The sequence below is a fragment of the Eriocheir sinensis genome, chromosome 11 (assembly GCF_024679095.1).
Source record: "Eriocheir sinensis breed Jianghai 21 chromosome 11, ASM2467909v1, whole genome shotgun sequence".
NCBI classification, from domain to species: domain Eukaryota; kingdom Metazoa; phylum Arthropoda; class Malacostraca; order Decapoda; family Varunidae; genus Eriocheir; species Eriocheir sinensis.
Window position 1 is genome coordinate 13,686,148 of NC_066519.1, and position 16,923 is coordinate 13,703,070.

Genomic DNA, 16,923 nt, shown 5'->3' on the forward strand with positions numbered 1-16,923 from the left:
CATCGCGGCTCCCAACATTCCTTTCATGGCTTATTTTCTCGGGTGATGCAGCGGCCCCAGCAGCAGGCACCTCTCAGGGCTGTGTTTATGCTTCCCGGCGAGGGGCTGGGGCGGGCAGCAGCGGCGGCGAAGGAGAGACTTGGGGGAGATAATGCCGTGGCGGCGGTGGCTGCCTGGCAACTCCATTCCTCCTCCCAGCCAGGTAGTACCGCCCCCTCACTCCATCTTCTCGGCGTGAATTTTCTTGAAGCGTGTACGTGTGGTGTGTGTGTGTGTGTGTGTGTGTCATTCAGATGACTTGAGAGGCGGAAGAGATTATAGCTACAGTTTATGAGATTTTAATTATTGTTGATGTATTCATTTTGAATCCCATATTCATTTATGGCTCGTTCTCGTGCTGTGTGTGTGTGTGTGTGTGTGTGTGTGTGCCCTTTTTTATTTCACCTTCCCCATCCTTCCCTTTTCAGAGAAGGGCCACACCACCACATGGCGTTTCTTAACACTGATGACATAACGTGATGTGGAGGGCCACGTTACAATGCTCTCGTGAAAATAACCTTTATTTTTTATCACAATACATCAGTGGGACGGATCACATGTAGCGAGGGGCCTCGCCCGCGGGGGTGACGGCGTGCCAGGCCACTCTTCCCCCGCGACCCTGCGTCGGCTTCATATCACCACGATGGGGATCCACTCGTCCTCGGAGAACTGTGACCCCACCTCGTGGAGCGTGAGGTCACGGTTGGTGATGAATACCTGCACCCGCAGCAGGTCGATGTGTTCCGGCCGCAGGTCCCAGGCGGCCAGGTTGCCGAGGCTGAGGAGCTCCGGACAGTGATCCAGCAGCGCCTGCACGGACTGCACGGTGAGGTGCTCCGCCACGCCGAACCAGATATGGCGCACGTGGCGGAGGGCGTGTTGGATAAGGCTGGCGTGCAGGACGCCGTCTGTGAGGTGGCCGCAGTCCCCGAGGGAGAAGTGCTCCACCGCCACGCACTGGGTGAGCAGCAGCTTGACGCAGGTCACACTGAGGGGGCTTGTGTACACGAACAGCTCCCGCACCTGCTGGAAGGCCGAGGCGTGGCTGTCCGCCGAACAGTGGAGGGCGGTGTTGTGCAGCTCCAGCCGCAACAGACGGGGACACATCACGCCCAGCTCCAGCAGGTCCAGCTCCCCGAACACGGAGAGGAGGAACAGACTCCTGAGGCGGCGGCCGATCTGCTGCAGCAGGATCACTGTGTCACTCCACCTTACTTTATTCATCTTTATTTCTATGAGTTCTTTGAGCTCGCCCAGGTTGTGGACCACTTTGTCTTTGGGGCTGTCAAAGTAGATGGCCGTCAGGTGCGGGCACGCGCTGACCACCGAGAGGAAGCGCTTGTAGGGGGTGATGGTGTCGTGCATGTAGCGCAGGCCAAACTTTTTACCCGGGCGGCTTTGCAGGGCGAGGTCCACGGCGGCGCCGGCGTGCTCGTAGGAGCCGAGGCTGACCAGGTGCGGCAAGTGGAGCAACAGGTAGCTGATGTGTGAGGGCGCCAGGCCCTTGGAGCCGGGGCCGCCGAGGTCCACAATCTGCAGTGAGTCTGACAGGCTGCCCATCACCACGCGGGTCGGGTAGTTGCACAGTTTCCGCAGCCCCTCCTCCGTGACGGCCTGCGAGCCCGTGATGTCCAGCTTCTGCAGGTTCTCCGCGTACTTCCCCAGCGTGGCCAGCATGTCGTCGTCACACGTGTAGCGCAGCGTCAGCCGCCGAATGTCCGGGAGCTTCCTGAGCACTCTCATGAGAGCGTTCTTGTGCTCACCCTTGACCCACAGGCCCCGGAGGTCCAGCTGGTGTATGCCCGTGCCGTGCTTGGCCACGGCGTGCAGCACCAGCGTGTGGTAGGCCTCAGGGAAGTTGCCGACACTGAGGCAGCGCACGCCCTCCACGAGCAGCAGCTGGATGGCGATGAAGCGCACCACCGCCTCCACCGCCTCGTCGCGCGAGAGGATGGTGTTGAGGATGTCCTCCAGAAGGCTCGGCGTGAGGGCGCCCGTCAGCACGTCCCGCACCACGCCCAGCCTCACGGACAGCGAGGGGCTGTGCACCTCCCATTTATCGTCCTGTCCGAAGTATATTTCGTCAAGAATAACGGCACATGCGTTATAGAGCACCTTGTCCTTGGCAAAGGACCGCAGTGTGTGGACGGGCTTGCTGGGGGGCATGGTTATAAGTGGACGACTTTCTCGTCAACAACACCTGAGGCTCCGGAACTCATGCATCTCTACGACATTCCTTCCTTCCTTCGCCCAGCCAGCCTTGTGGCGTGGTGTGGACGCAGGCACTGAGCGGGTCCTCACTCAGCGACGCACAATGTTTCCTTCTCTGCCTGTTTTTTGTCACCGTGAGATGCTGAGGACACTTGAGTAGGCAGAGTGGACGAGCGGGGACTGCTGCAAGGCACTGAGCAGGGATGTTGGCACGCCCGCCCGCACCCACCTCCGTCCTGGCCCAGTGCCACTGCTCCCAGCACCCTTGTATTGATATAGTCTCACGGGGCTATCTCCGTCAGGAAGGAGAGGAAAAAGGGAAGGCACACTTGTCTTGAGGCGTTAGATGATGTACCTACAGTCACGTGAAGGGCTTGCCGGAAATATGTAGGATATACGTGACAACACTGCATGTTTCTATGAAGTGTCGTGTGCATTTTACAGCGTTGCAAGAAGTGGCCGTGGAGATAAATATGTGGCATCGCTTTACAACTGCTTCTCAACTTTTGTAAGCAGTCGCAGGAAGAAGAGAGATGCGTCAGAGGTTATGCAGTACACACAGGCTCATGTGAATATAATTATGCTAATGCGTATTTTTTTTTTTTTTTTACAACAAAGGAGGCAGCTCAAGGGCACACACACAAAAAGGAAACAATAATAAAAAAAAGCCCGCTACTCGCTGCTCCTAAAAAAGAATCAAAAGAGGTGGCGGAAAGAGAGGTCAATTTCGGGAGGAGAGGTGTCCTGATACCCTTCTCTTGAAAGTATGTGTGTAGGTAGGTTAGATGGTACAGAGACCGATAGGTAGGTAGATAATCTATTGTTAGGAAACTAAGTATAGAGAGGTATATGTTTGTGTGCAGTCATGCATGGGTAAATACTTGTTACGCAGATAGGTTAGGTGTGCTGGATGAATAAATAAAGTAAAAATGGAGTTAGATTAAAATGCGTTATTGAACTGTGCATTGCTGTATTAATGCCAGGAAACCAAGTATAAAGAGGTATATCTGTATGAGTATATGCTTGTGTGTTACTTAGATATTAGGTATGGATACGCTAGATGGATAGAAAGCAAGGTAAAAATAGAGTTAGATAGACGTTTTTGAACTGCGTATTACTGTATTAAAATTAGGTATGTAGTTAGGTATAGGTAAGATGAATAAGTATAGGAAGGTAAAAACGGAGACACTTAGTTTAATATACGTTTTTGAACATGGCATTCCTGTTCTATGGCGTGGATAAATGGATGGTATAGGAGAGGAAGTATATAGCACGCATCCACCCTCTCCCTCCCTTACACGTTCATTACTGTACTATGGCGCGGATGGATGGTATAGGAGAGGAAGTATATAGCACGCATTCACTCCCTCCCTCCCTTACACGTTCATTCCTGTACTATGGCGCGGATGGATGGTATAGGAGAGGAAGTATATAGCACGCATTCACTCCCTCCCTTACACGTTCATTCCTGTACTATGGCGCGGATGGATGGTATAGGAGAGGAAGTATATAGCACGCATCCACCCTCTCCCTCCCTTACACGTTCATTCCTGTACTATGGCGCGGATGGATGGTATAGGAGAGGAAGTATATAGCGCGCATTCACCCCTTCCCCCCCTTACATGTGTCCCCGGATACGCGAAGACTTATGGTGGTATGTAACACGAGAGACTGATTGATTAGTTTTGCTTCCCTCTGTCCCTCCTCACCCCTTACCCCTTACCCTTCATTTGCAACCCCCTTCTTCCTCCCCTTCACCAGCATCCCTTCTTCACTTGCGTCATTCGTCTTCACCCCTTCCATCTGTCCCTCCTCATCCCTTCCTCCTTCACCCCTTCACCAGCATCCCTTCTTCACTTGCGTCATTCGTCTTCGCCCCTTCCATCTGTCCCTCCTCATCCCTTCCTCCTTCACCCCTTCACCAGCATCCCTTCTCCACCCCTTCACTTGCGTCATAAATTTTCACTCCTTCACCAGCATCTCTCCCCCTTCATCTCAATCCCTTCTCACCCCTCCACTGCAGCATCCCTCTTTTTATCCCCTTCAACCCCTTCACCTGCATCCCTTCCTCCACACCCCTTCACTTAATTATTGTACCACTCCCACCCCTTCCATCTGTCCCTTCTCCTCACCTCTCTTCCTGTATTCCTCATAATCACCCCTTCACCCCTTCACCTGCATCCCTTCTTACGCCCTTCATCCCGGTTTACCAGCATCCCTTCTTTTCATCTCCCACCCCTTCATCTGCATTCCTCTTTCTCACCCCCTTCATCTCTTTCATCTGCATCCCTTCTCTTCATCTCCCACCCCTTCATCTGCATCCTTCTTTTCATCTCCCACCCCTTCATCTGCATCCTTCTTTTCATCTCCCACCCCTTCATCTGCATCCTTCTTTTCATCTCCCACCCCTTCATCTGCATCCTTCTCTTCATCTCCCACCCCTTCATCTGCATCCTTCTCTTCATCTCCCACCCCTTCATCTGCATCCTTCTTTTCATCTCCCACCCCCTTCATCTGCATCCTCTTCATCTACCACCCGATCATCTGCATCCTTCTCTTCATCTCCCACCCCTTCATCTGCATCCTTCTTTTCATCTCCCACCCCCTTCATCTGTCCTATCCCTCTTTCTCACTCCCTTCATCCTTTTAACAGCATCCCTTCTTGTCATCTCCCACGCTTTCATCAGCATCCCTTCTCATCTCCCCCCCTTCATCAGCATCTCTTCTCATCTCCCACCCCTTCACTCCCTTCATCTGCATCCCTTCACTCCCTTCATCTGCATCCCTTCACTTGCATCCCTTCTCATCCCTTCCCCCTTCACCATTCCCTCAAACACCCATGCACTCCCTCTCCCATTGAACACACACTTCCCATCACTCTTTCATCCCAGACTGACAAGAGGTGTTTTTCAATTACTTTTATCGAACAAGTGACCAACTGAAGCATGAAAGTAAGCTGAAGATAAGCTGAAAATAACCCAAAAGTGACGTTGAGCGAGCCGAGCTGTCAAGAGGCGAAATGTCATATCCTTGTACATTTCGGCGCGCCCACGCACACAAATTTGACAAGGTTTTCATATGAGTTTTGGGCATTTTCAGGGATAGTTGAATGACCCTGGTGGTAGTTTAACCCTTTTTCTTCAATATGAACCTGAAGAAACACCCATAAGAATGCTATATATACCCTTTTTTGTCTTTGGAAATAGTTTGTTTCACACGGTTTTCATAGGCGTTTTGGGCATTTCCAGGGGTAGTTCAATGACCCTGATTGTAGTTTAACCCTTCTTCTTTAATATAAACCTAAGAAAACACTCATTAGAAGGCAATATATATTCTTTTTGACCTTTGAAAATAGTTTGACTTGGTTTTCTTAGGCGTTTTGGGCATATCCAGAGGTAGGTGAATGACCCTGATGGTAGTTTAACCTTTCTTCTTTAATATAAACCTAAAAAAACACTCATTAGAAGGCAATATATATTTTTTTTTACCTTTGAAAATAGTTTGACATGGTTTTCGTAGGCGTTTGGGGCATTTTCAGGGGTAGTTCAATGACCCTGATTGTAGTTTAACCTTTTTTCTTTAATATGAACCTAAAAAAACACTAATTAGCAGGCAATATATACACTTTTTTGGCCTTTGAAAATAGTTAATGAGACCGAAGTGGAGGACGTCCCGAGGAAGGAGGTGGAGGCGGCGGCGTTAGGAAGGGAGTCGCCGAGGAGTGTGTCAGAAAAGAGTCCTGCAACTGCTGCCCGGCTGCTTCAGGGGGACCGGCGGCAAGGGGTCGTAGAGCAAGATGAAGTCCGTGTTCATGGTGGCCGAGAAGCCGTCCCTGGCACAGTCCCTGGCAGACATCCTGAGCGGCAAGAAGTGTGCGTCCAGGAAAGGTGGGTGGCGGTGTCAAGCCGGGCAGGGCAGACTTGCGTGGGTGGCTCAGTTTACTTTGCTTTATTCTGCCCGTTATTAGCACAGTCACAGTAAACGGTAAACAACTAATAACAGGCTCACCCAAATTATTGTCCTCTTGTGACTTCAAGCAGGGTGTTGTGAGAGCTTGGGTGCACTGGTGCAGGCTGGGGAGGGCAGGGCAGGGCTTGTCTTGTTTACTTGTCTACTTGTAGGTCTTGCAAGGCAATGCCTCAGAGCAATGGCTGGCATGCACAACCTATTGCAAAGACACTTTGTTTCTTTAAAGGAATTACAAATTGAAGAAAAAAAAAAAAAAAAGCTAACATGGGATCCCCATAATCTAACCAAGTCTAACATAACCTTTTTATGAAGGGACGGCTTTGGTATTTATCTATTTATACACCCACTGCACTCTGGAGTTTGGCACTATTTTTCTGATAGATTTCCTTCACACACACACACACACACACACACACACACACACACACACACGGCCCGGTAGCTCAGGGGTAGAGCGTCTGGCTCACAACCAGAAGGACCAGGGTTCAATTCCCCGGCCGGGTGAAGGTAAGTTGGGTTTATCTTCTTTCACGTGTAGCCCCTGTTCACCTAGCAGTGAGTAGGTACGCGACGTAAGGCAAGGAGTTGTGACCTCGTTGTCGCGGTGTGCTGTGTGTGAGTGGTCTCAGTCCTACCCAAAGATCGGTACTACGAGCTCTGTGCTCTTCCGTTGGGGAACGGCTGGCTGTCTCGAGAGAGACCCGCAGCAAGAGGTGAATTACACACAGCTATGGAATAGACTGGAGGAGGAGGTGGTTTGTGCAAGAAACATTCATGATTTTAAGGAAAAGCTGGATAAGAGTGGATATGGAGACGGGACAGCGTGAGCATAGCTCTTTTCCCGTATGTCGCAACTAGGTAAATACACAAGTCCCACCAATCCCAAATCAGTAATGATATATCATTGAAATATCACTTCCATTTTGTTAGAATTTCTTTGGTACTTTTCTTGCTTTGAATTGAGTATTATATCAATTTTCTTATTCCCTTGGTGCCCTCTCATGGATCTCAATAATAATGATAATAATGATTCCGCCGCAGGGTTCAATGGGGCGTGCAGCGTGCATGAGTGGTCCGGGGTGTTCCAGGGGCAGAGTGTGCGGTTCAAGATGACCTCGGTGTGCGGCCACGTCATGTCCCTCGACTTCCCGGGAAAATTCAACAACTGGGACAGAGTGGATCCAGTGAGTATCTGTGGTTGTTTTGACGGGAAGCTGTCTGTGTATTTGTATATCTAGTCATTCATTTATGTATGTTTTGTTCTTACCAGGAAGTATATATATATATATATATATATATATATATATATATATATATATATATATATAAATATATATATATATATATATATATAGATATATATCTATATGTGTGTGTGTTTGTATTTATATATCTTACTAGTCATCCATTATATATATTCATGTTCTCTTGCATTTCTATCATCTCCCAGACAGTATATTTATTTTGCTTTTTTTAAACAGTGTGTGTGTGTGTGTGTGTGTGTGTGTGTGTGTGTGTGTGTGTGTGTGTGTGTGTGTGTGTGTGTGTGAAATAAAGGAAACCACACCAAAATATACTAACTAAAAAAGCCTATATATGACTTTAGATATGGGAGAGGTATTATCCATGATGAGCTTGTGACAAAAACGAATGCAATATAAATAATTAAAGGTTATGGGAGAGATCATTTAATGATTACTCTTTCAGGCCGAGCTGTTCAAATGCCCAACCGAGAAGAAGGAAGCGACGGCCAAGTTGAGGATGCCAGAGTTCTTAGGGAAGGAGTCACGGGGCAGCGACTACCTGGTGCTGTGGCTCGACTGTGACAAGGAGGGGGAGAACATCTGCTTCGAGGTCATCAACTGTGTCACGCACTCAATGAACAGACAGACCAGCAATGAACAGGTATGCTTATTGTCGAGCCTTGTGTCTGGCAGTCTCGATTCCAGTTCACTTACATTTCGTCTGTCTTTATTTTATTTATTATTATTATTTTTTACAGTAATGTAAGGAACTCGATGACTAAAACAAACGAAAAGAAGAAAATCCCACTAAGCACTGTTCTTATATTATGGCTGTATCTGAGGACATATTATTTTTTATCTAAATTTGCCATTGTATAGAAAATAAGTTCTTGAAATAGTGAAGGATTTTGAAGGTTTAAGAAGGTGAATGACCGGCAGTGTTCTCCGTCACCCCTGAGACACCCCAGAACCACACGATGGGCAGTAAGACATAGTGACTGTATGGACAAAACTAATTCAAAGCGCCTCTCCACAGATCATTTTCCGTGCCAAGTTCTCGGCCATCACAGACCGGGACATCAAGGCAGCCATGAACGCCTTGGTGGAGCCCAACGAAAATGAGTCCAGGTCAGTGGATGCGCGCCAGGAGCTGGATCTTCGCATCGGCTGTGCTTTCACGCGCTTCCAGACCAAGTTCTTCCAGGTGAGTGATGTGTTTTTATGCTTAGGTTAACCATAAAACACTATTCCGTTGTTTTATGGCCAACCCTTCAAATTGACATTGACCTCTCGTTTGGTCTTTTTGTTGGAGAAGTGTTTGGCAGGCTTTTATTTTTGTTTTTCATGTCCGTAAGGTGGTTCCATTGATATAAAAACACTACAAAACCGATACTTCTACTGTAAAGCCCTGTGTCCCCTGCAACAGTGGAACAACAAGCCTTAGCAGTAACCAGACCTGTTTCAGAGCTATAACAAAAGTATTAGAAGGCAAGACTGACTATTCAGTCACCTCTATTTAGGGGAAGCATTACCAGGCCAGACTGACTAAACAATCATCTATATTTATTTAGGAAGGGTGTTAGTATGCCAGACTGACTAAACAACTATCTGTATTTATCCAGGGAAACTGTTAGTATGCCAGACTGACTAAACAACTAACCATATTTATCCAGGGAAAGAATTAACCCGGTAGCAGCGGGTATCATGTTTCTTAATGGTCCCTCTAAGCGAGAAAAATGAGAAAAAATCATCACTCACACAAACCATTTCATAATATATATCAAAGCATTTGTGATCAGTTTATGTATCATCTATTTTGGGGGGTTTATATCATGGCACAAATTTGGCCCGTCGCTGGTACATGGTAAAGCCACAAATTTGGCCCGTTGCTGCTACCGGCCTGTTAACCCAGTAGCAGCAATGGGCCAAATTTGTGGCTGTACCGTGTACCAGCGACGGGCCAAATTTGTGGCTTTACCGTGTACCAGCAACGGGCCAAATTTGTGGCTTTACCGTGTACCAGCGACTGGCCAAATTCGTGGCTTTACCGTGTACCAGCGACGGGCCAAATTTGTGACTTTACCGTGTACCAGCGATGGGCCAAATTTGTGCCATTATATAAACCCCCAAAAATAGATGATACTTAAACTGATCACAAATGCGTCAACCTCCTCTATTTATCTAGGCAAACTATTAGTAGACCAGACTAACTAACCAACCACCTCAATTTATCCTCCAGGGGAAGTATGGGAACCTTGACTCCTCCCTGATCTCGTTTGGGCCGTGCCAGACTCCGACACTTGGCTTCTGTGTGGAGAGGCACGACTTCATCCAGTCCTTCAAGCCGGAGACCTACTGGGTGCTGCAGGTGGGTCAGTCGCTACAAAGGAGAGTGGAGTTGACTTTATTATCTAGTTTTGTTTTGCCTTAGTGCTCCCCTCTTAGATATGAAAAAATTAGGAAAGGAATTATATATTTCTCTATGCTTCTGTTATGTTGGTTAAAGGCTTGTGGATCAGAATAGATCTAAAAGATGGAAATTACTTTATTTGTTATTGAATCATGTAGTCGCTAGATACACTCTCCTGTTGTAGGCGGCTCTTGGCTAGTGTGACTGGGTACGTTTATTAAAGATACTCTGGATATTATGACTGCATGCATTGGTTGAAGATATACTCTACTGTCTTGGTTATTGTGGTTGATACATTGGGTGGCTCTCCTCCAGGTCAAGGTTGCCGTCACTGAGGACAAACAAATAACTCTGGAGTGGGAGCGTGTACGGAGCTTTGATAAGGACGTGGCCAATGTGTTCCTCAACGTCGTCAAGGAACAGAAGCGAGCCAAGTGAGTGACCTTCCTCCCTTCACCTACCCCTCCCACACTGCTTATATCAATTACCATTCTCTCCCCTGTACCTCAACCCATTGCTAATTGTCTGTCTCTATATTTTACTCACTTCTCTCTGTCTCACACCTCTTAAGTTCCTCATCTTCTTATTCTCTTTTTATTACATTCAATTCACAATACTCTCCTCTTCCTCATTTTTCTACTCTGACTTTAACTTCATCCAACAGTCTCCTTTTATTCTCCTCCTCCTTACTCTTTACTCTGACTTTTCAATACTCTTTTAGTCCAGTTATTTATTTGCAAAGTCTTCCCTTGACACACACTATTCTAGCAGTAAAAGTCTACCATTGACACTCCTTTCTATCTGTGACGCTTTCTTTGCAGGGTGGTGAAGGTGGAGATGAAGGAGAAGACGAAGCCCCGCCCGCCAGCCCTCAACACCGTGGAGCTGATGCGAGTTGCCTCCTCCGGGCTAGGGATGGGGCCACACCACGCCATGACCCTGGCCGAGCGACTCTACACCCAAGGCTACATCTCCTACCCACGCACGGAGACCACCCACTACCCAGAGAACTTTGACCTCAAGTAAGTGTGTGTGGACAGTCTTCAGTGATTTAGTGGTTAAAGGCTAGAGAATAATTATGTAACTGGAATGGTGTCATCCTCGTAAACAAATTGCTCAAGTCATTTTTCAAAGATTTTCAGATTTTAGGAATGATAATGGAGCAGTGGTATGCTGTCACCCTCATAAATAAACTCCCTAAGTCATTTTTCACAGATTTCCAGATTTCAGATAATAGGAATGGAGTTTTCTCTATACATATATTTTGCAGAATCCACTCTTTCCATTCTCGATCCCTCGTATTATTCACTATTAAACCTTCCCAGCGCATCATATTTACCACTGGAACTCCATCTCAGCACAGTGATTTTATGTTCCTCTTTTCCCCCATCTCTTGACTCGCATCAGAGGAGCGCTGAGGATTCTGGAGGGGCACAGTGACTGGGGCAGCACGGTGAAGGAGATCCTACGCGAGGGCATCCAGAAGCCTAAGAAGGGACACGATGCAGGTGACCATCCCCCCATCACCCCCATGCGCTGTGCAGACCGAGGGCAGTTTGACCACGACTCCTGGCGGCTCTACGAGTACATCACAAAGCACTTTATCGGCACCGTGAGTGAGAGGAAAATACAAGTGCCTGGGAAGTGTGATTTGGGGGTAGTTGAAGTTGGGGCATTGGCATTACAGACACACTTAACCCATGTAAGGCATTTGATTAATTACGTCAACCTTTCACAGCTCATGCCGGACTGTACCTACCTCGGCACCACCATCAGCTTCACCATCAGCTCCGAGAACTTCAGCATATCAGGCAAACAGCTCATTGATCCGGGCTTCACCAAGGTAGGCCTCACAGGTGTCTCTTTTTCATAATCTGAACAGTTTTGTACAATCATCTATCCACTGTATCCCAAGGAGCACCCCACTGTCTTATGGTATCATCACATATCTATCACCACCACCACAGTGTCATAAGAAACATTGCAGGTCCCAGTACAGAGCCTTGCAGAACTCCCTTTGTTACTTCCTCCCACCCTGACATTTTACCCTATATTACTGGCATCATCTATTGGTCTGTCAGGAAGTCTCGTTCACTCCATAATGCTCTCTTTCAGTCCTATATGATATGCTCCAGCTCTATGTTTTCCTGTATAATTTCTCTTCCAGCCTAAAGTATCTTAAACATTGCAGGTGATGGACTGGTTAGCCTTACAAGATGAGGAGAAGCTGCCAGACTTGAAGGCAGGGGACGAGCTGGCTGTGATTGAGGTAAGGCTGTGTCTGAGTCATGCAGGAATAATTTAGCAACATTTTAACAGATCTGATCAATCCCATTATGGCTTAAGAAATGGGGTAACCAGATGAAGATAATGATAATGACAGGAGAAAGTTTACCTATGAATGCAGGCTTTGATTGAGGTGAGGCTGTGTCTGAGTCATGCAGGAATAATTTATCAACATTTTAACAGATCTTATCAATCCCATTATGGCTTAAGAAATGGGGTAACCAGATGAAGGTAATACTAATGACAGGAGAAAGTTTACCTATGAATGCTGGCTGTGATTGAGGTGAGGATGTGTCTGAGTCATGCAGGAATAATTTAGCAACATTTTAACAGATCTTCTCAATCCCATTATGGCTTAAGAAGTGGGGTAACCAGATGAAGGTAATAATAGTGACATGAGAAAGTTTGTAGGTGTATAGTGAGTGTTCTGATGCTAATTGGTTCATGGATACAGAAAAGTCAATATCTGTCAGGGTTGCTTTATTATTTATTGAAAGATAAACAATTAGGACGAACAAGGCACAGCGCGATGGCTCAGGAGACAGCACAGGATGAGGAGCAGCGAAAATCAGTCTTAACTGCAGCACTCCATTTTCTGAGGAGTCACCGGGGAAGAGCACGTGATTTGAGCGGCGACTGCTACAAGTTTACCTATGAATGCTGGCTGTGATTGAGGTAAGGCTGTCCTAATCATGCCTAGACCTGAGTGTTACGAAACTAAAACGACAAACTTCTGCAGGCTAAACTGACAGAGCGGCAGACATCCCCGCCGGACTACCTGACAGAGTCGGAGTTGATCAGTCTGATGGAGAAACACGGCATTGGCACCGACGCGTCCATCCCCGTCCACATCAACAACATCTCCCAGCGGAACTACGTGCAAGTCTCGGCCGGACGCAAACTTGTGCCAACCAACCTGGGCATTGTGCTGGTGCATGGCTATCAAAAGGTGAGCTGCCACAGGGTATGTTTTTTTTTTTTTTTTTTTTTTAATTTTTTTATTACAGCAAAGGAGTCAGTTCAAGGGCATAAAAAGAGGAAACAATCAATGAAAAAAAAAGCCCGCTACTCACTGCTCCTAAAAAGAGTTAGAGGAGTGGTCGAAAGATGGGTCAATTTCGGGCGGAGAGGTGTCCTGATAGGTTAAGTTTAGGGTATCTTCAAATACGTGATGGCCAGCTACTTATGGTATAAATCAACACAGAATGACCTCACTTTGTTGAATACAAAGTCTCACTAGTAAGGAAGCATATATGAATTTTCTGAGTCAAGGCCTATAGTAACTGTTTTGGGTTTTGTCAGGGTAGGTTAGGTTAAGTTTAGGGTTTCTTCAAACACATGATAGCCAGCTCCATATGGTATAAATCAACAAAAACTGACCTCACTTTGTTGTATAGAAAGTCTCATTAGTAAGGAAGCATGTATGAATTTTCTGAGTCATGGCCTATAATAACTGTTTTGGGTTTTGTTTGGTTAGGTTAGGTTAAGTTTAGGGTATCTTCATACACATGACAGCCAGCACCTTATGGTATAAATCAACAAAGAATGACCTCACTTTGTTGTATAGAAAGTCTCATTAGTAAGGAAGCATATATGAATTTTCTGAGTCAAGGCCTATAGTAACTGTTTTGGGTTTTGTTAGGTTAGGTTAGGTTAAGTTTAGGGTATCTTCAAACACATGACAGCCAGCACCTTATGGTATAAATCAACAAAGAATGACCTCACTTTGTTGTATAGAAAGTCTCATTAGTAAGGAAGCATATATGAATTTTCTGAGTCAAGGCCTATAGTAACTGTTTTGGGTTTTGTTAGGTTAGGTTAAGTGTAGGGTATCTTCAAACACATGATAGCCAGCACCTTATGGTATAAATCAACAAAGATTGACCTCAACCTGTTGTATAGAAAGTCTCATTAGTAAGGAAGCATATATGAATTTTCTGAGTCAAGGCCTATAGTAACTGTTTTGGGTTTTGTTAGATTAGGTTAGGTTAAGTTTAGGGCATCTTCAAACACATGATAGCCAGCTCAATATGGTATAAATCAACAAAGAATGACCTCACTTTGTTGTATAGAAAGTCTCATTAGTGAGGAAGCAAATATGAATTTTCTGAGTCAAGGCCTATAGGAACTGTTTTGGATTTTGTTAGGTTAAGTTTAGGGTATCTTCAAATATATGATAAACAGCTACTTATGGTATAAATCAACTAAGAATGACCTCTCTTTGTTGTATGGAAAGTCTCATTAGTAAGGAAGCATATATGAATTTTCTGAGTCTAGGCCTGTTTTGGGTTTTGTCAGGGTAGGTTAGGTTAAGTTTAGGGTATCTTCAAACACATGATAGCCAGCTCCATATGGTATAAATCAACAAAGACTGACCTCACTATGTTGTATAGAAAGTCTCATTAGTAAGGAAGCATATATGTATTTTCTGAGTCAAGGCCTATAGTAACTGTTTTGGGTTTTGTTAGTTAGGTTAGGTTAAGTTTAGGGTATCTTCAAACACATGATAGCCATCACCTTATGGTATAAATCAACAAAGAATGACCTCACTTTGTTGTATAGAAAGTCTCATTAGTAAGGAAGCATATATGAATTTTCTGAGTCAAGGCCTATAGTAACTGTTTTGTGTTTTGTTAGGTTAGGTTAAGTTTAGGGTATCTTCAAACACATGACAGCCAGCACCTTATGGTATAAATCAACAAAGAATGACCTCACTTTGTTGTATAGAAAGTCTCATTAGTAAGGAAGCATATATGAATTTTCTGAGTCAAGGCCTATAGTAACTGTTTTGGGTTTTGTTAGGTTAGGTTAGGTTAAGTTTAGGGTATCTTCAAACACATGATAGCCAGCACCTTATGGTATAAATCAACAAAGAATGACCTCATTTTGTTGTATAGAAAGTCTCATTAGTAAGGAAGCATATATGAATTTTCTGAGTCTAGGCCTGTTTTGGGTTTTGTCAGGGTAGGTTAGGTTAAGTTTAGGGTATCTTCAAACACATGATAGCCAGCTCAATATGGTATAAATCAACAAAGAATGACCTCACTTTGTTGTATAGAAAGTCTCATTAGTAAGGAAGCAAATATGAATTTTCTGAGTCAAGGCCTATAGGAACTGTTTTGGATTTTGTTAGGTTAAGTTTATGGTATCTTCATATATATATGATAACCAGCTTCTTATGGTATAAATCAACTAAGAATGACCTCTCTTTGTTGTATAGAAAGTCTCATTAGTAAGGAAGCATATATGAATTTTCTGAGTCTAGGCCTGTTTTGGGTTTTGTCAGGGTAGGTTAGGTTAAGTTTAGGGTATCTTCAAACACATGATAGCCAGCTCCATATGGTATAAATCAACAAAGAATGACCTCACTTTGTTGTATAGAAAGTCTCATTAGTACGGAAGCGTACATGAGTTTTCTGAGTCAAGGCCTATAGTAACTGTTTTGGGTTTTGTTAGGTTAGGTTAGGTTAAGTTTAGGGTATCTTCAAACACATGACAGCCAGCACCTTATAGTATAAATCAACAAAGAATGACCTCACTTTGTTGTATAGAAAGTCTAATTAGTAAGGAAGCATATATGAATTTTCTGAGTCAAGGCCTATAGTAACTGTTTTGGGTTTTGTTAGGTTAAGTTTAGGGTATCTTCAAACTCATGACAGCCAGCACCCTATGGTATAAATCAACAAAGAATGACCTCACTTTGTTGTATAGAAAGTCTCATTAGTAAGGAAACATATATGAATTTTCTGAGTCAAGGTCTACAGTAACTGTTTTGGGTTTTGTTAGGTTAGGTTAGTTTAGGTTAAGTTAAGGGTATCTTCAAACACATGATAGCCAGCACCTTATGGTATAAATCAACAAAGAATGACCTCACTTTGTTGTATAGAAAGTCTCATTAGTAAGGAAGCATATATGAATTTTCTGAGTCAAGGCCTACAGTAACTGTTTTGGGTTTTGTTAGGTTAGGTTAGGTTAGGTTAAGTTTAGGGTATCTTCAAACACATGATAGCCAGCACCTTATGGTATAAATCAACAAAGAATGACCTCACTTTGTTGTATAGAAAGTCTCAATAGTAAGGAAGCATATATGAATTATCTGAGTCAAGGCCTATAGTAACTGTTTTGGGCTTTGTTAGGTTAGGTTAGGTTAAGTTTAGAGTATCTTCAAACACATGACAGCCAGCACCTTATGGTATAAATCAACAAAGAATAACCTCACTTTGTTGTATAGAAAGTCTCATTAGTAAGGAAGCATATATGAATTTTCTGAATCAAGGCCTATAGTAACTGTTTTGGTTTTGTTAGGTTAGGTTAGGTTAAGTTTAGGGTATCTTCAAACACATGACAGCCAGCACCTTATGGTATAAATCAACAAAGAATGACCTCACTTTGTTGTATAGAAAGTCTCATTAGTAAGGAAACATATATGAATTTCCTGAGTCAAGGCCTATAGTAACTGTTTTGGGTTTTGTCAGGGTAGGTTAGGTTAAGTTTAGGGTATCTTCAAACACATGATAGCCAGCTCCATATGGCATAAATCAACAAAGAATGACCTCACTTTGTTGTATAGAAAGACTCATTTATAAGGTGTCTTGTTGTCTCATTGTATCCTGTATAAATAAATGTTTGTGTAGGGAGGGAAGGTCAGTAGGATGTTAGAGGTCAAGAGGAGAGCATCAAGCCACCTCTCTACCTGAAATTGACCTCTTCTGGCCTCTTCTGTTTTCATATGTCAGAGGATCATGTAGTGGGCCTTTTTGTTGC

General features: G+C 44.8%; 2 protein-coding genes across 3 annotated transcripts in view; one reads left to right on the forward strand and one right to left on the reverse strand.

Moving 5' to 3' along the window:
- Positions 1-59: 59 nt before the first annotated feature.
- The window catches only part of LOC126996889 (DNA topoisomerase 3-beta-1-like), a 21,183-nt gene continuing 4,319 nt past the window's right edge, over positions 60-16,923 (forward strand). For both annotated transcript variants that reach the window (XM_050857805.1, XM_050857806.1), the window contains exons 1-12: positions 60-202; positions 5,897-6,137; positions 7,261-7,403; positions 7,927-8,124; positions 8,500-8,667; positions 9,703-9,831; positions 10,189-10,307; positions 10,695-10,895; positions 11,281-11,485; positions 11,612-11,716; positions 12,065-12,142; positions 12,899-13,108. In XM_050857805.1, the coding sequence (XP_050713762.1) occupies positions 6,047-6,137; positions 7,261-7,403; positions 7,927-8,124; positions 8,500-8,667; positions 9,703-9,831; positions 10,189-10,307; positions 10,695-10,895; positions 11,281-11,485; positions 11,612-11,716; positions 12,065-12,142; positions 12,899-13,108 (1,647 nt within the window). In that variant the 5' untranslated portion in view covers positions 60-202; positions 5,897-6,046. The remainder of the gene's footprint in view (positions 203-5,896; positions 6,138-7,260; positions 7,404-7,926; positions 8,125-8,499; positions 8,668-9,702; positions 9,832-10,188; positions 10,308-10,694; positions 10,896-11,280; positions 11,486-11,611; positions 11,717-12,064; positions 12,143-12,898; positions 13,109-16,923) is intronic.
- LOC126996890 (uncharacterized) lies at positions 545-2,857 on the reverse strand. The gene has a single exon (XM_050857807.1). It carries the CDS (start codon positions 2,203-2,205, stop codon positions 670-672), a length of 1,536 nt encoding a protein of 511 aa, XP_050713764.1. The 5' UTR covers positions 2,206-2,857; the 3' UTR covers positions 545-669.